The sequence below is a fragment of the Lepidochelys kempii genome, chromosome 6, assembly GCF_965140285.1.
Source record: "Lepidochelys kempii isolate rLepKem1 chromosome 6, rLepKem1.hap1, whole genome shotgun sequence".
Taxonomy (NCBI): Eukaryota; Metazoa; Chordata; order Testudines; family Cheloniidae; genus Lepidochelys; species Lepidochelys kempii.
The window spans coordinates 109,930,420-109,955,572 of NC_136385.1; the positions used below are offsets into that span (position 1 = coordinate 109,930,420).

At 41.1% G+C, this 25,153-nt stretch overlaps 1 protein-coding gene across 4 annotated transcripts in view; it reads left to right on the forward strand.

Moving 5' to 3' along the window:
- EML1 (EMAP like 1) overlaps window positions 1-25,153 on the forward strand; it is a 200,274-nt gene that overhangs the window by 114,271 nt on the left and 60,850 nt on the right. For all 4 annotated transcript variants that reach the window (XM_073349634.2, XM_073349633.2, XM_073349636.2 and 1 more), the window contains exons 3-4: window positions 9,022-9,154; window positions 18,846-18,980. In XM_073349634.2, the coding sequence (XP_073205735.1) occupies window positions 9,022-9,154; window positions 18,846-18,980 (268 nt within the window). The remainder of the gene's footprint in view (window positions 1-9,021; window positions 9,155-18,845; window positions 18,981-25,153) is intronic.

A 25,153-nucleotide genomic window follows, 5' to 3' on the forward strand; every position in this document is an offset into this window, starting at 1 on the left:
GGAGCCTGCACCTGCTTCCTGAGCCACTTGAGATAAGCGTGTCCAGCTGGAGCCTGAACCCCCACCCACACCCCAACCCCCTGCCTGAACCCTGAGCCCCCACCCGCACTCCAAATCCCTCTGCAGCAGCCCGGAGCCCCCTCCCATATCCTGAACCCCTCATGTATGGCTCCACCTTGGAGTCCACACCCCCAGCCAGAACCATCACCCCCTTTCGCACCCTAACCACCTGCCCCAGCCCAGTGAAAGTGAGTGAGGGTGGGAGAGAGTGAGCAATGGAAGGAGGGGATGGAGTGAGTGGGGGCAGGGCCTCAGAGTAGGAGCGGAGCAAGGGGACCTTAGGGAAGGGGTGAGGCAGGGCAAGGGTGTTCAGTTTTGTGCAATTAGAAAGTTGGCAGCCCTAATTATTGTCCTTGCTTCTTTTGCTGCCAGAAACTGTTTAAGGTCTGATAAAGTAAATACTACTATAAGTAGCTTCAGAAAAAAAAAAGCTCCATTCCAACATAATTTTTGAGGGGCTAAGAAGCCCTATGTTACATTTACATTCAGAGTTCTTTGAGCTGAGAAAACAAAGGCCAGTAACTATTGTCAAATTGCAGCCAGATCAGTTCTTATTCTTAGGCTTCATGCCAGTGTAAGAAGTACAACTACAGGGCCAATCCTGCTTGCATTGAAGTTAATGGTGCATTGACTTCGGTAGGAGCCGAACTGGATGCTAATATAGCAGATACTTTCTTTATGATGGCAACTTTCTAGGGAGTTTGTACCACATACTGCAGAGGAAGAGCGTCAACTGACATGAGCTGTTCGGCCATCACAAACTACTGAAATAAGTATTGATAACATTTGTGATTTGCTCTAGGGCAATTTCCTGCTAATTTCCAGAAATAGGTGCAACTATAAATATTAATATAAAATTTATTTTTATCATGATATTTCACCTTCATCATCACTGTCTGCTTCCCCCATACCTCTGCGGGGCTATAAAGTAGAATCAGAAGCATCTTAATAATTTGTTCCTTTTAGCAGTTTTGACAAAATGCTAAACTTCAGAGGTGGACATTTTTCTCATGAATTATAGGTAAAACTATTTTTGAACAAACTGCATATCTCAAACAACTTAAAACCAAACCAATAAAAACGCTTAACAATTTCCTGTATGTTAAAATTGCAGTATACCTCACTTTTAGGAATAATAAAAAACTTCAGAGTGATAGTTTAGAGCAGCAGTGACTAACAATGACCGTTATGGGAGGGATTTGACTAGAGGGGGCCAAAGCTGGAACTGCAGACATCTTGTCATGGGAAGTTGATTGAGACTCAAACTTTTTCCCATCGATTGCACCTTTAACCCCCAGTGCGACAATTATTAAACAAAAAATTGAACTTGGATCTCAAACACTCTCATGCAAAAGACTGACATATAATAGTCAGGATTTAAAGTGCAGTTATATCTTGTTTGATGCAGATATTCAACAATTCAAATCAGAGGTGCCATGTTGGGGCCAACCTGAGAGAAAAGTAAATTCCCAGCTCAACTTTTAAGACCTGGCACTGGGTATTGCAGTGGACTGTAGATTCTAGAACCACTGCAGACTGCTCAAATTTTCCCATGGCACAATAGTTAACGTTGCTTGGTTTAAAGCCTAATGAATTCCAATTTTAGACAGCATAATGAAGCTAAGCTCAGGATAAAATCAGTTATTGTTTGTGCAGTGTTGTATGAGCACTTGTGTGAGCTTTCAGTCATGTAGTTAAAAAATACGTACAATGAAACTTCAGTTGCTTACCTAGTCCAGTTAGGAGTTAATTTACTAATGGCTTTTAAAAAATTTAATTAGCCTATTATGTAGAGTTTTTATGACTTCCTGCCTTTCTTTTATTTTTGTTTGTTATTCTTTCCTTTTTTCAATTATTGGTTTGTTTGTAATCTTAATAGCCCTATTAATCCATAGATCAGAGTATGACTAAAAAAGCAGCTGATGCTGAGCCTGATAAACATGTCAGTGCTGCTACAACAGGTAAGACTGAAGCAACAGAACTTGCAAAATCAGTATGTAACAACTGACAAAACTATAATATGAATGACTGAGTTATTAGCAAGCTAACAGTACTGACATGTTTGGAGCTATTTGACAGCTGTAGCTATTTAGGATAACTGTAATAAATACAACTAAAAAGCCACAGCGTATGTAACTGATTAATTAAAGAATTTAAAAAGAGTTAATAATGTAACACTTAAGAATTCCAGGTTATTGCTGTATTGCATGCCTTTTTCACTCTAACTTTGTAGTAGTAATAGGGATAGAACATGGATCCTTGTGCTCCCGAAGCACAGGTGCTTACCACTTGATTAGAAGGTGAATCTCTATTAGCTGGTAGCAGTATAGCATTTGTGACATACTGTGGAATAATTCTGATTCTATCCAGGTAAGAAGGTAGGTACACACTTAGCCAGCTCATTCCAACACTTCAATAGGTTTGGGTGTTCATACATGTATCCAATTATGAAAAGCAAGATATGAAGAAAAGCACATCTAGCCAACTGCAACGGGAACTTACTTTGGCAAAACAGAATCATCTGAGTGTTTATATGGCCATGACATTGGTGTTATGAAAAGACCATTGGATGGTTAATGACCACAAGTTTTCAGGACATTGGTTTCATATGTCAACCACAAGGTAGCACCTCTATATTAAAAAAAATGAATACATGAAGAGCAGATTTATATTTTAATGTTATTAGAAAACTTTGTTTTGGTGACTAATTTGCATTGCAAAATGCATGAATCCAATTTTTGTTAGTATCTGTAATACTTTCTGTTCTGGTATTCACATAATTTAGCGCTCCTTCTTGTAAAATGTGCTGCAAGCTTTCATGCTCAAAATGGACTTCAGTGCTCAGACATGTTGGCTAAAGTCAGTTAACATGCACAAACATACGAAAGCTTGTTTTGTTCAGAGTTTGAAAACCTGAGGTCTGCAAGGCAGTCAGGGGTGGCCAACCTGTGGCTCCGAAGCCACATGTGGCTCTTCAGAAGTTAATATGCGGCTCCTTGTATAGGCACCGACTCCAGGGCTGGAGCTACAGGTGCCAACTTTCCAAAGTGCCAGGGGGTGTTCACTGCTCAACCCCTGGCTCTGCCATGGGCCCTGCCCCCACTCCACCCTTTCCCTTCCCCTCCCCTGAGCCAGCCTTTCCCTCACTCCTCCCCAGAGCCTCCTGCATGTCACGAAACAGCTGATCCGGAGGTCCGGTGAGGGAGGGGGAGGCGCTGATTGGCAGGACTGCTGGTGGGCAGGAGGCGCTGGAAGTGAGCGGAGGGAGCCGATGGTGGGGCTGTTGATGTATTACTATGGCTCTTTGGCAATGTACCTTGGTAAATTCTGGCTCCTTCTCAGGCTCAGGTTGGCCACTCCTGAAGGCAGTAATGACTGAGAAGCTTACAACAGTCACATTCCAATGTTCTAGAAGCTAGAAAGAGTTAACATAGTATAATCGGGAATCATGTGCAGTTTTTTTCTTAGTGCTTTTTCAAGAGTGATTTTTTTTCTTTGTGTCAGTCTATTAGGACTCTTCCTCATTTCAATGTTCCCTTGGAGCATCCTCTGTCCTGTTAGATGTAATCTATGGACCCAATAGGAGCATGAGAAAAGAACTAACTTCTTTCCTCAACGAATAAAGTTTAATGGCAAAACTGAGTTACCAAGTTCAGTGGGGCAATGATTGACAGCTTTTAGTTTGTAGAAATAAAACCAGGGTAGTCTGTTAAAGCTCAGGGCCCCATTATTCTAGGCATTGTACAGACACATAGGAAAACATGGTCCCTGGCCAGCATTTACAAACTAAGACCCCAGTCCTGCTATTTACTGCATGTCTGCTCTTTGACTTCAGTGGGCCTTCATGCTGGCACAGTGATTCACCGATGTGCAGTGAACTGGAGGATCGAAGCCTAAGAAGGCTGGTTCTGCCCTATGACAAGACCTAGCAATAGGGCAAAATTGTCAAAAGCACTAAATCCCATTTTCAAAAGTGACTTAAGGTCCTAAATCTCTTTTGCTTTCAATTAGATGTAGGATCCTAACAATCTAAGTCAGTTTGAAAATGAGATTTAGGCTCTTAAGTCACATTTTGAAATTTTTACCCATAATCTTATAGTGAAATATGCATCTCATTCTAAACACCCATTCAGAGCATTTGCTCTTCTATGCCTTAGTACCTACAGCAGAAACTGAATGGACATCTATGATGGAGTAGTCTGCCCACATAAGGGTGCTGTTCAGCCCATCCCGGTCACGTGAAATGGCCCTTTAAAACAATGGGAACTTTCTTGTGTATGCAAAGGCCTAGGAAATAAGGCTGTACTGGTGGAGAGGAATTGGTCCCAGGAATAAGTGTTTATATGGAGAAAGTCACTGACTGTTTCTTTAAAGGCCAGGACCAGAAGCCTTGCAGAGTGGTCAGAGCAAGAATCCCCTCTCACCCAATCAGTTGGGAATGATCTGGGAGAAGGGGACTAGCATATTTGCCACCTCCTCTCTCATAGCAGGGCAGAGATCAGCAGGAAAAGGCTGTCCTGTGGAATCCTCCAAGATAGAGGACTAATTGGGAAAAGGCACCCACCTGAGGGTGAAGCTGGCTAAAGCCTTGTAACTTAGAATCATAGAAGATTAGGGTTGGAAGAGACTTCAGGAGGTCATCTTGTCCAACCCCTGCTCAAAGCAGTACCAACACCAACTAAATCATCCCAGCCATGGCTTTGTCAAGCCAGGCCTTAAAAACCTCTAAGGATGGAGATTCCACCACCTAACTAGGAAACCCATTCCAGTGCTTCACCATCTTCCCAGTGTAATAGTGTTTTCTAATATCCAACCTAGACCTCCCTCACGGCAACTTGAGACCATGGCTCCTTGTTCTGTCAACTTGCCCAAACCATTACCCCAGCTCCATAGAAGAGAGCTGGGGGAGACTCCTGTCTGGAGTAGGGAGATCTGATTGCCTGAACCACAACCCCAGCTCCAGGAGGAAGGCCGAGGTGAGCTCCTTCCTGAAAAAGATAGCGCATGGCCTAACTTCATGGCTCATAACCCCCGCTCCAAGAAGAGAGCTGGGGATGGTTGGGAGTGGAATCCTGCTTTAAGAGAGGAAACAATACGGATGGTTTGAAACACAACCTGGTGAGTGCCAGAGAGGCTGAGAAGCCCCTGGAAATGGAGCAGGGGCTCACAATACAGGTGGAGGAGAAGCCACCCACAGAATCTCGGGAGGAGAGTACCTTAGGGTTGAACCAGGGGAACAGTATACAGGAGGAGTTCAATAGAAAGCAGGCCAGGGAAACAGTAAAGGGTTGGGGAGAGATTGGTGTAACCGCTTTATACTGGGCCTTGGCCTGGAACGTAGGGAAGAGGTAGGACTGGGTTTCCCTACTAAACTCAGCAAGAGGGTTTATTAAGGACTGGAGCAAGTGGGCCAAACTCAAAGAGACCAGGGACTGCATGCCCCAATTAGGAAGACTGGCCTCTTGAAGCACTGGACTTTTCAGCACCCTGAAAGGGGACAGCACTACCAACAACCAGCTGAAGGGCTGAGGTCATGACAAAGGACCAACAAGTGAGCTAGATAGCTAAAGCTCCATCTGAATGCTGATTTCTCATAGGATGGTGAAGAACAGTTGGGGGAGGGGAGGCAGACCTCAAGTGGAGTCATAAGGGGAGGGATGTGTGAAAGAGCAGAGAAACTGCTGCCTTGCACAGCAGGGGTTAAAGAAAACCTGTGGGCTCAGCTAGCCATGCCCTGCTATACTTGCAGCCAATGCTGGGCCTGGAGCGGGGAGAAAAGGAAGGATCCTGGCTCAGTTGTGGGCTGTCTATCAAGATCTTCTGAGGCACCTCGACTTGAGCGAAGATCCTCGTAAGCTCCGTAGTCACTCTTTTGGAATTCATGGAGCATAATGGCATGGCTTCTGCGTCTAAAGCACGATATGTGGTCTGTGCTACCCCAATTAAGTACGGGGTCAGCACTGCAACCCATTGGTCTTGGGGCTACCGTGGCTACCTGCTCAAAAGTTTCTAAGAAAGCCTCAGGATCATCCTCAGGCCCTGTTTTGGTAAACCGGATAGGGGTGGGGTTAGTTGTCTCTGCTGGAGCACTGAGTCGCAGTATGGAGGCCACCTGCTGGACTGCCAGTTCACCAATTAACTGCTGCAGCTGCGTGGCCATCTGCTGCAAGAGTTGTTGCTGTTCATGGTGGGTGTTTTGCTCAGCTATCTATTTCAGCAGCTGTTCCATCTCCATTCAAGGTCTTCCCTTTTGATTGGGCTTTTGTTTTTTTTTTTAAGTTCCCTTCGGCAGGGACTAGGGCGATACCCATGTTCTCCACCACTTGTGATAGAGCCTTCGGTGGCCAAGCAGCCTAGTGGCTAGATCATTGGTCAGCTGCGTTGGAGGGGGACCCAGACTCTCCCCAGGGCCTTGTGTAGTTCAAACCCCTAAATGGGTTGATGGGTCTGTTTTTCTGCCTGGGGGGTGGTCAAGACCCGCTTCTCTGGGCTGCTACTTATTAGAGTCTCTTTAGTTTGGGGCATGACTCTGTTAGTTCAGTTACCCCACAGTTGGGGCTTGGCTGCAGGCTCTCCTTGCCAGGGGAAGGTTTACTTGCCTCTAGTGATTGTGCTGGCTGACCAGTCACTGATCCATCCCTTCAGACAGGCAAACAGAGAGCTCCTGCTTCCTCCCCAAACAGCCTGCAACTGAGCCAGGCTCCCTCCTTTTCTCCCCTCTCCAGGCCTGGTATTGGCTGCAGGTATAGTGAGGCGGGGTTAGCTGAGCCCACAGGTTTTCTTTAACCCCGGCTGTGCCAGGCAGCAGTTTCCCTGCTCCTTCACAGGAGCAAAGCTCATGAAGTCGTATGGGCTTCCCGGACATGTGTACTTTGGGATGCAGGAGAGGGGTGCCAGTTGTGAAAGAGCCCAGCAGCCGAGACTTGCTACCTGACTAGCTGCTTCCAGCATTTTAATGATAGTTTACATTTTATATAGCCTCTTTTAGTATCGATGGATTCTAAAGTTCTTTACAAACTGATATATCAACTATTTACCGAAACCATTTGATGGGCATCAAGCACAGCAGCTGTTTAAAACAGCCGAGCTCTACTACATTGTAGGGCAGGATTTAAAATGGAAGGAGAATTTAAATAGGCAGAATATGATTTTCAGAACTAGAATTTTGCAAGGAGATTGAAGTTACATTTCTGGTCTTGTAACAATAATAATTAATAATTGGATCTTTTAATGATAACAGTTGATTAGAACCTGGGTTTTATAGCTTCACTGAGAGATGGTACCTCCAATAGTAATGCACCTTTTAATATCAGACTGAGGTATTGGTTAAATACTAATTTAGAGGGAAGAGAATGCCTCCTGAATCACACTTCTCCTGATGATGCCTTCTTTTGGTTAGTGTCTTCCTCGAAACCCAAAGACTTTGTCACCTTTAGAAAGGTGAATGGAGGATGACCTAGCCCAGCCAGTAGCTCCTACTCTCCTCACAGTTAGGAATACCCCAAGTAAGCAAGAATTTGAAATAATTTATAGCAGAAGTTATGAGAAGTAAAGTTCCATCAAAGTTCAGATAGCTCTATGAACATTGCAGTTCTTTGGTTTTTTTTCTGTAGGTAGAGAAAACTAGCCATGTTGAAAGCAGCTGATATAAATACATGAAGAAAGTTACTAAGTTCATATTTGCTAATTATCTCCGTAAATTAAGAGAAGCCATTTAAAATCCAGCTGTAGAATTTAAAGATCCTGTTTCAAAACACTTTCTATAACTGTATTTACTTATCTTTATATTTTCCATTGTTTCTATTGTTAACAAACAATGGTTAAGGCTGTGAACTACTATATGGTTGATTTGAATGAAAATCTTTGATAAAAACAGTTCAAAAATTAATTATGCATATGGTGTGTACATAATTTATTTTTCTATATTGTGGGTTTTTTGATCAAGATGACATGAGTAGAGCATCTCAGTTAATAATATCCATGGTTCTATTGATTCCAATGGCATTTTCTCACTTTAAAAATATATGCTGGGTTCTCAATCATGAAACCAAATACTTAAAAGCAAGTTTTTAACGCAGTGTATATAGACCAGTGGTTCTCAGACTTTTGTACTGGTGACCCCTTTCACACAGCAAACCTATGAGTGCAACCCCCCCCCTTACAAATTAAAAACACATTTTTTATATTTAACGCTATTATAAATGCTGGAGGCGAAGCGGGTTTTGGGGTGGAGACTGCCAGTTTGTGACCCCCACATAATAATCTTGTGACCCTCTGAGGGGTCATGACCCACAGTTTGAGAACCCCTGACATAGACCTTGGGAAAGCTTGTTGCATAAGCAACAGTGTATAGCTTCTTTATTGAAGAACACAGGCCTCTCAGAAGGCTATTCACCATCCTTTCTGGTGCTACGTTGAACATGCTCTAGAAGGGAAGTGGATTTATTTTTTTGGAGAGTGGAGTGATTTAGGGTTGCTTGTGTAAGCAGTCCCATTGTACTCCAGTAGCTCCCAACATGAGTAAGAGTTGCAGAATTAGGCCCTTAAGCAGTACAAAGGATATTTCACTTATGTCATTATGAATATGTTTAACAATAAAAATGATTCACCCCTTGTAGCTGAGATTTAGCAAGTAAAATTTCAGAAATGTGACTACAGGGTTATTGTAATGAGAGATTTCTGAATGCAATAAATTATTCAGCTGTAACTTGTTACTAGTTTAATATTCAGTTTAAATTCTTATAAGAAGCCTATTCCAAATGAGTTCCTTATAATAAATAGGACTATGGCTGAAGTTTAGTTAATTTGTTCCTGTTTAATTTTTAATCCCTACTTTATTGAAACAAAGTTAACACTTCAAAAGCATCTGTCAAATGCGTGTAACCCTTTTTTGTTATCTGCAGAAATAAAAAGTGACCTTTTCAGTGCAAGCTGTGGTTTTACCATCTGTTTGTCTTACAGCTAGACCCTTGGTACAAACACTGCCTTTAAGGACAACTGTTAATAATGGAACCGTGTTACCAAAGAAACCAAGTGGCTCTCTACCTTCCCCATCAGGAACCAGGAAGGAAACTGTGGCACCAGCCACAAAGAGGTATGGAGAAACTTGAAACTATTAAACTAATTGAGAAAGTAGTAAATGTCGTTGTAACGCTTTTATGAGTGTGTATGTGCAGTTTTTCGCTCTTTAGATAACACTTTCAAAGCAATGGTCTAGATAATTGAAAAAGTGATTTACAGTTAAAATCTTGTAAAAATACTTACAACATCTTTCTATTCATACCAAGTTAATTAATCAGGCCAAATGTTATTGCAGTAAATACCCTGGAAATATACAATGATTAGTCTATTATTTATGTGTTTCTTTCTTGATTCTGCAGTCTAGTAGATTAAGAGTAGGAAATTTCTGCTTTGGATTTCAGAACATGTTCTGAAAAGTAATGCCAGGGTTCTTTGTTTTAGAAAATAGAAGAAACAAAATTTGGGGAAGGCATGTAGTCCTGTGACAAAGTCATATAATGCTATTGGTCACTTTTTCTCAGTAAAATTATTTTATGTAGAAATCTAATTTTCTGTGTTGTACAAGGAAATTCACTTATTTCAAACCATATTTAGCAAACACTTATGCCAGTGAAAACAACCCTGCTCTGACTTATTATTATTAACATGTATTTAAGTCCCTTTAAAAATTGCTTAAATGTCTTGGGTGTGGTTTAAAAATTAGTATGCTTCATATTTGTGTATTCCTTTACATATTCAAGCTCTGGAAAAAGTGGGATTGGTGGAGCAGGTTCAATTTGGACAAACCAGAGTCGCACTACAGAGCCAGTCTGTTATGCCCCATGGTGCAAAAGATAAGATTCTGTGTACGATTGATTTCTCCTTCTACATTCCCCTACCTTGAATGCCAAACCAGCTTTGAGTGGTGGTAATACTATCAGTCCATGGAAGGCAGATTGTAGAGATAAGAATAGCAACGTGTCCAGAAATTACTTGTGTTTGTAGAAGGAGCTAGGGATACAGAGGATACAGATTTTACATTAAACATGAGGTAGAAACATATGATGTGCTATGAAGGAAACCAGCCATTGACATGATGAAAGGGGAGTGTTGCTGATTACCCAGGTTGTTCAAGTTATTGTCACCACAAAGCTCTCAGCACAAAGCAGTTTATACTCTACACCACACAGTGATAGAATCAGGAAACATCACACTGTTGTTTCTGCTTACCTGAGATGGAGTTGGGCCTCTATGACCTGGGGGCTCAGTGCAGTTGCAGGTACCTTGACACAGGTTCAGCAGTATTGTTTGAACTAGCCCTGCTGATGGGAAGGAAAGATAAATTTAAATGGGTTAAATGTCATCAGAATGTTCAAAAGCAGGTGAGAACCTATTTTAAAAAAGAAAAACTGTTTTTAGTATTTCAGAAGTAAAGTAACACTGATTTGTATATACTGCACGTTTAGGGTGTTTAATTTTATTCATCATAATTCCTTTCCCTAGCACTAGCAAAGAAGAGTTGTTGCACATAATAATTGCAAAATAAAATGCAGCATATGAGTATTAACATACTTCAGATGTACACATAGGGTGTTATTCCATACCCTGTCACTAAGAGGTGCAGAACAGAAAGAACTTGCAGCCCAGGACTGGGGGTACCTAAAATGGGTTTTAAATCATCCTGGCACTTCCCTGATTCTGGATTAATTTAGACAGCCCCACAGGCTAACCCCTGCAGCCTATATGCCTCATCATTGCCTGGCATCCCTGCTGTGCTAGCTATGTGCTGCAGCTTTACCCTTCCGTAGCCTTTCCCCCAGCATTTCGCCTGTGCTAGGTAGGGCTTGTTGGAGGACAGCCGGTGGCTGTCTTCCTTAGTTCCTGTTCTGTGAAAATTCTTCACTGACCTTTCTACCCAGCGTCAGGGGACCAGAGGGGGGACGAGAGTCTCACCCATAGATTTTAAATAAACAGTGAGAAAATAACCTGAGACACCTCCTTATGGGAGAAAAAACAGTAGACATAGGCAATCTTGCCTGTTAACTAGATGCTTATTAAGACATAAATAAATAAATAAATAAATTTGTTAGCCTCTAAGGTGCCACAAGTACTCCTTTTCTTATTAAGACAGTGTTATTTCTCTCATTCTCACAGAAATGTAATTTATAAATTCAGGTACTATAGTACGTAAGATAATTGTTTCTTTAAAAAAATCTTTTTTTTAAATGAACTGGTACAATTACAAATGTACTTATACGAAATTTTCACTTTATAGATTCTAAAATGTAGGTTTTAATATAGAATTTGCTACTTTCAAATTTATTTAAGTCTGTCTTTCAGAAATCTATATTGTACACTGTTACAGTTCATCACATAACTAAACTTCAGGAGGAACAGAGATTTTAAAAAGCACACTTGGGTATGAGCTACTTCTTCAATGAATTACTGTGAAAGGAAGACTATTTTTACTTTGCAGATTATTGTCCACTGCTGAAAGCTTTTGATATTGACCCCTAAACTAACTGATAGGATTCCCAGTTTTTATGTTAAATTATGCTCCAGATATTCCATATTTGGGGTAGCTTTATTCTGAATAAGTATTTTATGCTTACAAATGGTGAGAAAAATGAATTCATTAACTGTTTTGTATTTATATTGGGCCCTTCCATATTAAAATACTGTGGAAGAGCATGTGTGTGATACAAATGAAAATGTGTCAGCAAGAAGGAACTTTTTTTTACATAACTCTTTATTTGCATTTAGAAGCTTAAGTTGTTGCTTCGTTTACATAATATGTGTAATTTTAAAGAAACCATTCTATGCTGACTTCAGTTAGTAAAAACAAAAACAAAAGATCATTGTTCTTTTTACACTGAAGGATTTGAAAACATTCAGCCGCTTGTAAACTTAGATATTCCAGAAGCAATCCACCGCATAGTGGTAATGCTTTGTATTCCCAATTAAAACCTAGATTTTGGAGCTGATTTGATATAGCTTTGTTGCCATTAGACAAAAGTATAAGAGGAGAAAATGTAGGGGAAAAGAATACAGGCCGTATCTTGCTCAGTAGGGATTCTGGTGCAGTCTATAGACTAGCATATAGCTTAGCTTTCAAAAGGAAATAATCACTCATTCTCTCTGCTTGAAGAGATTGTAAGAGATCACAGTGGAGCAAAACGGTGAGGACTGAAGATGAAAATAAACAAACTGGTACAAAAAGAACACTATAAAAAGCATGGTTTTGTACAGAGTATAAAATACTTTAATAAGATAAATTCCTGTTGCTTCCAAACTAGCAACATATGCCCTCTGAGAAATTGCTCTCTCTCTTGGAATTAATGTACGACATTCTGTACTGGAGCAACAATGATTTTTAACTGGCATAAATACAAAATCACTATGCAGTTTCAATTAATTCTTCTGTTTTAATACCCTCAACTATTAAGAAAAAAGTTTTTAAATAAATGGAATATAAACACAAATATTCTCTTTAGAGTGAACTTTGAGTGGCAAAACTAATCTATTACATTACGTTACTAACAATAGAAGATATTAATGTATCACACTCAAAGGCATAATGCAATTAAAGCCATAAAAGAGTTCTTGAATTTATTCTAATTAATTTAAATGAAGGTGAGGGAGCATGTTAGACAAAAATTGTTAAACCAAATTGTGCACCATTTACAATTACCTTAATTGGGGCTGGCAAATTTTCTGATTCAAATTTTGACTTCACTTCAACATTGTGGGTCTGAAAGCTCAGCTTGAACTTGAATATTATTAGATTCCTGTTTCATTTAGGAGAAAAAGAGAGAGAGAGTGTGTGTATGTGAACGAGAGAGAGCGGGAGAGAGAGGAGAGAGAAAATTCCAATGGAAATATAGATGCAGCAGGCCTGGTATTTATGCCTGCTACTGTATTTTCCACTCCATGCATCTGATGAAGTGGGTTCTAGCCCACGAAAGCTTATGCCCAAATAAATTTATTAGTCTCTAAGGTGCCATAAGGACTCCTCGTTGTTTTTGCTGATACAGACTAACACGGTTACCACTCTGAAACTTCTCTGATGTTTGTACATCAGGGTAGCTTCATTAAAGTCAGTGGAACTACACTAGTATAAACTTTGGAAATTTCAGTAAGCCAACTAGGATATTTTCTTCTGGGGTTACTCCCATTAGCCAGGCTAACACAGCACAGTTTTCCCCTTTAGTTAGCAAAACCCTTCACTTTTGTTGATATAGATATCTATATACCATACAGTCATAGTATGTTTAACATATTCATTAATACATATATGATTAATTAATTCGTCAGATACCTTTTGACCACTGCACCTCCGCTCTCTCCACTTAGCCATCTCCACCCAGACTTATTCTAATATTGCAAACCTCTGAGCAACTTCAAATATCTTGCACTCTTTAAATACCCAGTTACACAAGTTACCTAATTCTGCCCCTAACCTGCCCTGTTAGACTGGTCTTTGATTCAGGATGGGCTGCTATCAGCCCTGGATAGGGCTTAAGCTCCAATATTTTGGGACTGTGTATATCTAGAATTAGACTCTTTATGCTTTTTGGGAAAAACTATTTGCAGCCAGGGTGGAGCAACACTTGTTCTAGTCCTGGAAAGGCCCATTATATTAAATTTTAAAGCTGTGACCTTTGTAATAGAAAAGCTGTTTCAGGTTACATTTAGATGTTGTCTTCTCCCTCTGAGTTCTATGAAGTTTCTCAATAATGTAAGAACATAAGAACGGCCATACTGGGTCAGATCAAACGTCCGTCTAGCCTAGTATCCTGTCTTCCGACAGTGGCCAATGCCAGGTGCACCAGAGGAAATGAACAGAACAGGTAACCATCAAGTGATCGATTGCCTGTCTCCCATTCCCAGCTTCTGGCAAATGGAGGCTAGGGACACCATCCCTGCTCATCCTGGAATGGACCTATCCTCCATGAATTTATCTAGTTCTCTTTTGACCTTCATAAAGGCCTCTGGCAAGGAGTTCCACAGGTTGACTGTGTGTTGTGTGAAAAAATACTTCCTTTTATTTGTTTTAAACCTGCTGCCTATTAATTTCATTTAGTGACCCCTAGTTCTTGCGTTATGGGAAGGAGTAAATAATATTTCCTTATTTACTTTCTCCTCACCAGTCATGATTTTATAGACCTCTATCATATCCCCGCTTAGTCGTCTCTTTTCCAAACTGAAAAGTCCCAGTCTTATTAATCTCTCCTCGTATGGAAGCCTTTCTCTACCCTAATAATTTTTGTTGTCCTTTTCTGAACCTTTTCCAATTCCAATATATCTTTTTTGAGATGGGTTGACCACATCTGCACGCAATATTCAAGATGTGGGCATACCATGGATTTATATAGAGGCAATATGATATTTTCTGTTTTATTATCTATCCGTTTCTTAATGATGCCCAACATTCTGTTTGCTTTTTTGACTGCCGCTGCACATTGAGTGGATTTTTTCAGAGAACTATCCACAGTGACTCCAAGATCTCTTTCTTGAGTGGTAACAGCTAATTTAGACCCCATCATTTTATATGTATAGTTGAGATTATGTTTTCAATGTGCATTACTTTGCATTTATCATCATTGAATTTCACCTGCCATTTTGTTGCCCAGTCACTGAGTTTTGTGAGATCCTTTTGTAACTCTTCACAGTCTGCCAGGGATTTAACTATCTTGAGTAGTTTTGTATCATCTGCAAATTTTTCCTCCTTACTGTTTACCCCCTTTTCCAGATTATTTATGAATATGTTGAGTAGGACTGTTCCCACTACAGACCCCTGGGGTATTGGTATTACTTATGGTAAATATACAATACCTTGTTTTCCTAGTATAAGGATACCAAAAATTACTTCAGTGTTTTTAAACCCTCTCAAATATCTGTAAAATAGTTTTATATAAGATAATATGCTGTAAAGGCTTTACTGCCATAGGCTTTCATTGCCTTGTTTATCACTGATCAATGCAACCATCCTAAATATTTATACCATTACTGCACAACTGCATTGTATGTGTGTATATATGTGTGACGATTTATATTCTAATGCTTATCCTTGTAGTAATAGTGCTTGTTCTCTAGCTTGATATTATCCATTTGTTGATGATATCCTCTGATTTTTAAGAGAATTTAGGCTGCTTGTTGAAGCTCCGGAGATGGTCAGCATATACAGAGTATTGCTAAACATTCTTGTCATACATAGATATATTGTTGGACTGTAAATACGTATTTTGAACTGACCACACATCTGACTGAGGAGCCATAAAATCCATGGTACTTCACTCTTGCATGTAATTTCATATCTTGAATGTGCAGTTATGTGTGTCTTTAATTGTAAGTTTGTTTTAAATGTGTCTTGTTCCACACTTGTTGTATTCACTTTTATTCTGCTTTGTTTATGCACCTCTCAGTCATGGATTAAACAGGTCTGTGAGTCTTCTCAATGCATGCAAACTGAAAAAAACCACTGTAAGGTGAGGGATTCTTGGTAGTATTGTAGTGTCATAGTTCAGTAGGTTTTCCCTGCTGTCATAGCTCAGTCTGTGCAGGGGGGTTATTTTAGTGATGGTGTTTCTATCATAATACATAATTGTAGTAACTGTTACAACCTTCAGTATTTTCAGAAATAAATTTTGCAACATATACTCATAACCAATGTGTTTAAATGGACCAGAACTTTTATAAAGTAATTAACTCAGTAATGGTACCTCTACTTTTTGTGCTAACGTTCTCTCCATTATAGTGATGATTTTTCATAATGCAAATTCCTTCAAACATATTTGCTTATTTCATCTTGTTTCCTAAGTATTGTAAGTCAAACATTTTGTCCTGGTGTTGCACCATTAAAAACTACCTTTCCTTAAATTAATTAAGAAGGCCAAACTCTGGACTCTATATTCTTGTACACCCCTATAAATCAGTGTTCTAGTTTCTGTGATCCTTATGCTTCTCATTTAAATTCCAGTTGAAGTATCAGTATGTCTGCTGTGTCCAGAATAAGCATGTCAATAGTGTTCACTGTAGCATCTTAGTTTTTAATTATATAAAAATATGGTATTAGACATACCAAAATATGTGCATGCTTAAATTGATTTAACAGTATGATGGTGTTGCCGTAACCCTTATCTTTTCTTGCCTCGTCACTTCCCTACTGCCTGTCACTATTGCTCATTATGTCAAGGCTAAAATCTAAATTGTAAAATCAGTGAGCCAGGGACCATGTTCTTCTGTGAAATGTCTAGCTCTCTCTTGGGTCCTATAAAATAATAGAGTTTTTATAGGTAGGGTGACCACTGGTCTCTTATTTTAAGGGACCATCCTTTATTTAATTGATTTATCCCTTTTGGTTACCACTCATCCCTTATTTTAAAATGTATTTAAATGTATTAAAACTGTTAAGTAATATTTTAAACATTAAATTGAAGCTTATGATAATTGCATTGTATATTTGAGGCAATAGAAATATCCACTTGAGAGAGAAAAATACATGATATGCTAAAGGAAATGGTGTTTCCCTGAAATATCCCTTAAAATAGAGCGTTCTCTCTTATTTTTCTTGTGGTTTTCCCTTATTTTCTATTCAGAGGTGTAATTGAGGTTAGAATTTGGCACATAATCATAATTAAGGATGCACAAGGGATGTATTAGCAGGCATGTGTTAGTATCAGTATCTAACGTACTGTGTCATTATTGATGAAGTAGTGCTAGTCAATAGCAGTGTCATACTTAGCCTCCAGTTTTATATGGAACTTTTCTGAGAGTAAGGTTCAAACTTCTCAAGTTGCCACACATTTTTTAACTGAAGACAATGCTTTAGTTAAAAAGAAAGCATTCTTAATTTCAGTTCTCTTGTCCTTGTAATTTTTTGTTTTCAGGCTGAGCTTAAGAACTTTACAAGTGAAATTGAAATTATTCATATATTTAAAGGCAAAACATTAATGGTAAAACATGAATTGTAAAATATTTTTATTTAAGAAAATTTGTTTTGTCCTTCCATGTTAATATACTTTTAAAATGAAATTTCTTTCTCCAGAAAGAAGACAGCATTTTGTGTTGTGGACAGTAATGAAGTTATTTAATATTTGTTGCTAAATTTTTGACATTTAAAGTGAGATTAAAATGTGCTCTGTAACTTACAAATTATCTAACATAGATGCAACAAGTTGCATCTTTAAAGGCATAATTTAGTGCCATTAAGCGATGTTACCTTTTCATTCCATAGGTAGTGAACATAATACAAAATATAGGCCCTGATCCTACAAACATAGGCTTAATTTTATGCACTGGTGTGATGGAGTTCAGTGGGCAATTCATGCAAGTAAAGGCACTCATAAGAGTAAGTGTTTTGAGGACCAGTTTTTAATTGGAGAAACATTAAAATAGACTACATTATAAATTAAAATGTTTTCATTATGTCCTTTATCCCTTTCACCCAGGGCCAGCCTAAAATATACTGATTTTTGAACTGAAAGCAAGATTTGATCCTTTACTACCATCACTTCCTTGTTGTCAATTTATTTTTCCCAACTACCTATGCAGCTTAGCAACCCACATATTCTCTGTGTTATTTCATCACCCAAAAGAATATTCTTATTTCAACTTAATAATTTACATTTTGGTTGGGTTTTGTATCAGAATGCATCCAAAACAATTTGTACCACCATCAGGTGCTCCAAAAGAGAGAATATGGTAGCTGACATAAAGCTTTCCAGGATGCATCTGATGTTTCTGACCGTGTAGAACTTAAAATGGAGACATCCTTTCAGAGTAGTGCTTGGTTAGGTAGCAACTTAGCAGCTAAATAATAGTGGTTTAGGTCTGGCAAGTTGGTGAAGTGACCACAGTAATCTCTCTCCCCCTTTAAATATAAAGTCTTAAGCGGCCATCTATTTTGCTAGTTACTAAAACTGATTATGGTTGAGTCTTCTGTCTAACTAAAGAGAGCTGGATGCTGAGGGCACACTAAAGAGTGATGCAAAACCCTCCTGGTAGAGACATTCGGAGGAAGGAAAGTTGGAAGAGCAAATTAGCCCTCTGAGAATTCCCTCACAGAGGAAAAGGGGAAAAGATCTTTTTAGGATCTATGTTTTTTTTTCATAAATGTAAGTAGGAGTGTCACATGTTGACAAGATAATGACTGAAACTGCCGAAATATTTAAGAAGTCTCAGTTTACTCATCACCTTTGGGTATATTAAAACTGGGTTGAAAGTACAGTATAGAGTAGTTGATACTGAATTAAAGACTGAATGGATATGAAGAGACATGGTCAGCTTATTAGTGCTCAAAATTTGACCTACTTTGAGAATTATGTGTAATATGGCTAGGAATGTCAAATGTTATACTTTCTTTTTAAATCTATCACTCCATTCTCTAAATTTAGTTTGGACTGATGTACAAAAATTGTAAGTGTGACCTCTCTGATATTCTGCTTCAGAAGTCTATGTATCGCGTATACCTGAGCAGTGGATATTCCAACTGGCATCAGTGATGCTAGTATAGCACCTCTTGTAGACTGAAAAATAAGCAAAAAGGCAGTCATGTTAACCTCCATTGCAGTAGATACCCAGCAAAATAGTCTGACGGCTGCAGTTCAGTTCTTAGTAACCTAAATCATTATCTGTTCTAGAAAGTAATTTGTTAAATAGGTATGTTAATGCTCTTAGAAATAAAAGTGCAATTAAACTTTCTGAGGTATAGTTTATCAAAATCAATTTGTAATAAAATACTCTTTTATATGTACTGCTATATAACTTACTCCCTTTTTTGTTAGTACTGTCAAAAGAACCAGCTCAGCTGAACGTGTATCCCCAGGAGGTCGAAGGGAAAGCTATGGAGATTCCAAAGGCAGCCGCAATCGCACTGGATCCACCAGCAGTTCTTCTAGTGGTAAAAAGAACAATGAGAAGTATGTGATATTTTTAATGTTTCCCTCTTTCCCACACTGACTGCCCTAATAATGAAGTTACTAATTTTAAATAAGCAACTATTGAAAGTTTGGATTTTCTAATGAGACAGCAATCAGACATGAGATGTCTCTGCTCCTGGACTTCAGGAAAGCACACTTAGACTCCCTCAGGGAGCTGATGGGTAGGATCCCCTGAGGGACTAACATGAAGGGGAAAGGAGTCCAGGAGAGCTGGCTGTATTTCAAGGAATCCCTATTGAGGTTACAGGGACGAACCATCCCGATGTGTCAAAAGAATAGTAAATATGGCAGGCGACCAGCTTGGCTTAACGGTGAAATCCTTGCGGATCTTAAACATAAAAAAGAAGCTTACAAGAAGTGGAAGATAGGACAACTGACCAGGGAAGAGTATAATATTATTGCTCGGGCATGTAGGAATGAAATCAGGAAGGCCAAATCACACCTGGAGTTGCAGCTAGCAAGAGATATTAAGAGTAACAAGAAGGGTTTCTTCAGGTATGTTGGCAACAAGAAGAAAGCCAAGGAAAGTGTGGGCCCCTTACTGAATGAGGGAGGCAACCTAGTGACAGAGGATGTGGAAAAAGCTAATGTACTCAATGCTTTTTTTGCCTCTGTCTTCACGAACAAGGTCAGCTCCCAGACTGCTACACTGGGCATCACAGCATGGGGAGTAGGTGGCCAGCCCTCTGTGGAGAAAGAGGTGGTTAGGGACTATTTAGAAAAGCTGGACGTGCTCAAGTCCATGGGGCCGGACGCATTGCATCCGAGAGTGCTAAAGGAATTGGCGGCTGTGATTGCAGAGCCATTGGCCATTATCTTTGAAATGGCGTGGCGAACGGGGGAAGTCCCAGATGACTGGAAAAAGGTTAATGTAGTGCCAATCTTTAAAAAAGGGAAGAAGGAGGATCCTGGGAACTACAGGCCAGTCAGCCTCACCTCAGTCCCCGGAAAAATCATGGAGCAGGTCCTCAAGGAATCAATTCTGAAGCACTTACACAAGAGGAAAGTGATCAGGAACAGTCAGCATGGATTCACCAAGGGAAGGTCATGCCTGACTAATATAATCGCCTTCTATGATGAGATTACTGGTTCTGTGGATGAAGGGAAAGCAGTGGATATATTGTTTCTTGACTTTAACAAAGCTTTTGACATGGTCTCCCACAGTATTCTTGTCAGCAAGTTAAAGAAGTATGGGCTGGATGAATGCACTATAAGGTGGGTAGAAAGTTGGCTAGATTGTCGGGCTCAATGGGTAGTGATCAATGGCTCCATGTTTAGTTGGCAGCCAGTATCAAGTGGAGTGCCCCAAGGGTCGGTCCTGGGGCCGGTTTTGTTCAATATCTTCATAAATGATCTAGAGGATGGTGTGGATTGCACTCTCTGCAAATTTGCGGATGATACTAAACTAGGAGGAGTGGTAGATACGCTGGAGGGCAGGGATAGGATACGGAGGGGCCTAGACAAATTGGAGGATTGGGCCAAAAGAAATCTGATGAGGTTCAACAAGGATAAGTGCAGGGTCCTGCACTTAGGACGGAAGAACCCAATGCACCGTTACAGACTAGGGACCGAATGGCTAGGCAGCAGTTCTGCGGAAAAGGACCTAGGGGTGACAGTGGACGAGAAGCTGGATATGAGTCAACAGTGTGCCCTTGTTGCCAAGAAAGCCAGTGGTATTTTGGGTTGTATAATTAGGGGCATAGCCAGCAGATCGAGGGATGTGATCATTCCCCCCTATTCAACATTGGTGAGGCCTCATCTGGAGTACTGTGTCCAGTTTTGGGCCCCACACTACAAGAAGGATGTGGATAAATTGGAGAGAGTCCAGCGAAGGGCAAGAAAAATGATTAGGGGTCTGGAACACATGACTTATGAGGAGAGGCTGAGGGAACTGGGATTGTTTAGTCTGCAGAAGAGAAGAATGAGGGGGGATTTGGTAGCTGCTTTCAACTACCTGAGAGGTGGTTCCAAAGAGGATGGTTCTAGACTATTCTCAGTGGTAGAAGAGGACAGGACAAGGAGTAATGGTCTCAAGTTGCAGTGGGGGAGGTTTAGGTTGGATATTAGGAAAAACTTTTTCACTAGGAGGGTGGTGAAACACTGGAATGCGTTACCGAGGGAGGTGGTAGAATCTCCTTCCTTAGAAGTTTTTAAGGTCAGGCTTGACAAAGCCCTGGCTGGGATGATTTAACTGGGGATTGGTCCTGCTTTGAGCAGGGGGTTGGATTAGATGATCTCCTGAGGTCCCTTCCAACCCTGATATTCTATGATTCTATGATTCTTCTGTATTAAACAGAGGATAGTTTTAAAGTACTCCGTCATGTAAACACTTTTTCAAGTTGAGATTACACATTTTGTTTGCCTTATTGTATTCTAAACTATGAGCAATGTGAAAATTTTGAGTTGCATACAGTAATACCAAAAAAGCTTAGAGTTATTAATCCTTCTTTCCAGTATGTTGTTGGACTCCTTCATGTTACTTCTTGTGATATTTTTCTTTGGAGAATGCAGTCATTTGTCTAGGGCATCATGTCTTCCCTCTGCTGATATGTTAGCAGATTTTTAAAGTGACTGTTCATATTCATGGAGACATTTGGTAATGTCTCCATAGTCAAGGTTATGTTGAGATTTGCATGTAAAGCAGGACTACAATCTCTGTTTCATACTTTAAAATCTGATTTTAGTTTCCAGGTTTGGCACAAAACTTTTTATAGCACAACTGAAGTTTCTATATTTATTTTAGGGAAATATTTACTAATTTTTGCAGAGGAAGCATGGAAATGTTGTTGTCCTATTTTCCTTATTTCTTTGATTCCTTCCAGATAGCTCATAAACTCTGTGCACACACATGGTAATAACCTCTTGGACATAGGCCATTTTTAAAATTAAACAAACAAAAATTTATTTTTCTTATTCAGTATTCACAGTTTTGAGCTACACAAAGTTTAGGTGACAGAATAGCTCAGGTCCTTCTGCTACTTACATTCGCTGATAGTGCTCTGCAGGTATCCATGATGAAGCAGGTCTAGGTTGGGCTTTGGGAGAGAGAGTTGGGGCTTTAGGTAGTATGATGTGTAAGGGAAGCAGGCAGACTAAGTGAGGCTTTGCAGGAACACGAGGGGTTGAGTGGGGCTTTGGAGAACAGGTTTTCCAGGAGGCTGGATAGAGAGAAGAAGCTTATGTGCAGGTGCTTTACAGAGGGCTTGGGATGAAGGGAAGCCCATTGTCTTTACACCATGGCATAGAAACTCTCTCTTCTTCTGATGCTGCTGCCTTGGCTTTCCAATGCAGCATCCCTGGGGAAGACAAACTGCTGAGTTGTTTACACATCTAGGATGGTCTTGGGAGGCTAAGTCACTGGAATGGCAGTCAGGAGAGCTAGGTTCATTTCCTGCCTTTGTCTCAAGGTTTGTGTGTGGTTTTGGCCAAACCATGATCTCTCTGTGTCTCCATCCCCACCTGTAAAATGGGGAGGATAATAATACTACTCTACCTCATAGGATGTTGTGATCATAAAAACATTAATGTTAATGAGGATCATACAACGACATAGTGCTGCTGTTCTTTATGAAGTTCTTTCCAACCACGACCAGTTGACTGGTTAGGGACCATTCCAGGCTTTCCACAGATCCGTCCTTAGTGCCTAGATTAGATAATTAGTTAAAGGTTTTAGCGTAGATTAGATAGTTTTTAATCATTAATTGTTAAGGATAACATTTATAGTTAATTTTAGTCAAGTTTTCTTTGGCTCTGGGATGGCGTCTCCGAAGATCAAGAAACCTGGCTTCAAGAGATCTGTTTCCTGCCCTCAGTACCTCCAACATCTACACATACACTGGATGTCTTGTGTGCCTAGGGGAGGTTCATTCTCTGTTTGATTGCTCTAGTGGTTCTACATTTACTCAGGGCTCTAGAAAGGGACTGCAGGTGATACTGCTCCAGGAGGCATTGGCAGCACAGCTCACCAGATCCAAACATTCACAAAGATCTGAAAGATTCCATAGACGGGCATCAGCCCCTAATACACTGAGAGCAAAGAAACCTAACACTAGACAAAAATTGTCTACATCACCACTAAGTATTAAGAGATCTGCAGCTCCAAGAAAGAATTCAAAATCTAAAAGCAGAGTCCTTGTCAATGTCATTGTCTTTGTCCAAAGCCAGTCTATGAGAGAGAGAGTGTCTGGATCTCTCTGATCTGATTACACCTAACGAACTGGAGATCAGAAAAGACTCTGTGACAAGACTTGCTGGTTTGAACTAGAGTAAATGGTGGATTCTCTGTAACTTGAAGTCTTTAAATCAAGATTTCAGCCCTTCAGTAACTCAGCCAGAGGTTATGGGCCTATTACAGGAGTACCTGGATGAGGTTCTGTGGCCTGCGATGTGTAGGAGGTCGGACTAGATGATCAGGATGATCCCTTCTGCAGGGCTGTCCCTAGGGGAGTGAGGGGCCCAGGACAAATCAACCTCCCTGCTAGTCTCCTCACCTACTGCCCGGCATGCCCACCCAGCTGCCGCTCGTCTCCTCACTCCCTGCCTACCCGCCCGCCCGCTGTTCTCTTCCTCACTCTGTCCTCCTGCCTGCCTGACACTCGCCTCCTTACCTGCCTGCCCACCACTCGCCTCCCTGCTAGTCTCCTCGCTGTCCATCCGGTGTGCCCTCCCACCTGTCTGCCCGACTGCCACTCTCCTCCTCGCCATCCACCCACCCGCCTGCTGCTCGCCTCCTCACCTCCCTGCCGGCCACTCGCCTCCCCGCTAGTCTCCTCGTCGTCCATCTGGCACACCCCCCTGCCTCTCTTCCTGGCAGCCACTCACCTCCTCACCCCTGTCCGCCTGCCTCCTCACCCCCCGCCATGCCTGCCCACCCGCCGCTCTCGTCACCACGTGCCTGCCTGACACTCGCCTCCTCATCTGCCTGTCCACCACTCGCCTCCCTGCTAGTCTCCTTGCTGTTGGTCCAGCGTGCTTCCCCGCCTGTCTGCCCAACTGCCACTCTCCTCCTCGCCATTCGCCTGCCTGCCTACCGCTCACTGCTCACCCGCCTGCCCTCTGCTTGCCTCCCTGCTAGGATCCTCGCCGTCCATCCGGCACACACACCCCCATCCACCCGACCGCCACTCTTCTCCTCACCGCCCACCCGCCTGCCTCCTCAGCCCCCTCCCACCTGCCTGCCTGTCGCTTGCTTCCCCGTTCACCTCCTCACCTCGCCCGCCCGCCTCACCTCCCTGACCACCTCCTCACCTGAATATCAGGACATATGGTGTCCGATTGTACATTGGTCGGGACACAGGACAAAGGGCTAAATATCGGGACAGCCCCAATTTTATCAAAGCGAGGGGGCCCCCAAAGCGTGGGGCCCAGGGTGGTCGCCCCAAGTCACCCCCTGCCCAAAGGATGGCTCTGTCTTTCTGACCTTAAGATCTATGAGTCTATGAAACACTGAGAGAGGGGTATTAATTCCATAAATTCTTTATTCATCGGCACCTTTCCTTAGAGACGTCTGTGTTCTCTTGTCTTTTGGGGTCATCTGTATGAAACATACCACAGTAATCTTTAAAAGGGTTATTAAATATAGAGAAAATGGAATTAAAACAAAAGAAAACATTTGCGTGACACATCTAGATTTACACTTCTCAGAAGTGACACTAGACTAGGTGTTCTCAGCTTAGTTACAGAAGGGACGGGGGGAGAAGAAAACAAAAGAGCTTACATCTCTTGAAAGCAATCCCCTCTCTCTGACCACTTTGGTCCCTTTGTCATCATTGCACTTAGTGTCTAGACAGCAACTCCTTTCTTGTCCCCCTCAGACATGCTTATTAAATCCCCTCTTGAATTTTTCCCAAATAGTTTGCTGAACACGCGCACACACACACACACACACACACACACACAATAGGGTTTGTCAACAGCTTTAATCCTCACCTTCCAGGAGATGTCCACTGAAGAAGACGATACACTTAACCATGATTGGTAGTTGCCTTTCAAAGGCTTACCGACCTAGTTCAGATACCAGCTTTCACAGATGACTTTGGCTGGTTGTACCCCTTATGGACAGGGTACATAAATACTTAAATACTCCCCCAATTATGTTTTTTCTGTTGTCAATGAACTGTGAATTATGGACAGAGGCCCAGGCCCTCTGTCAC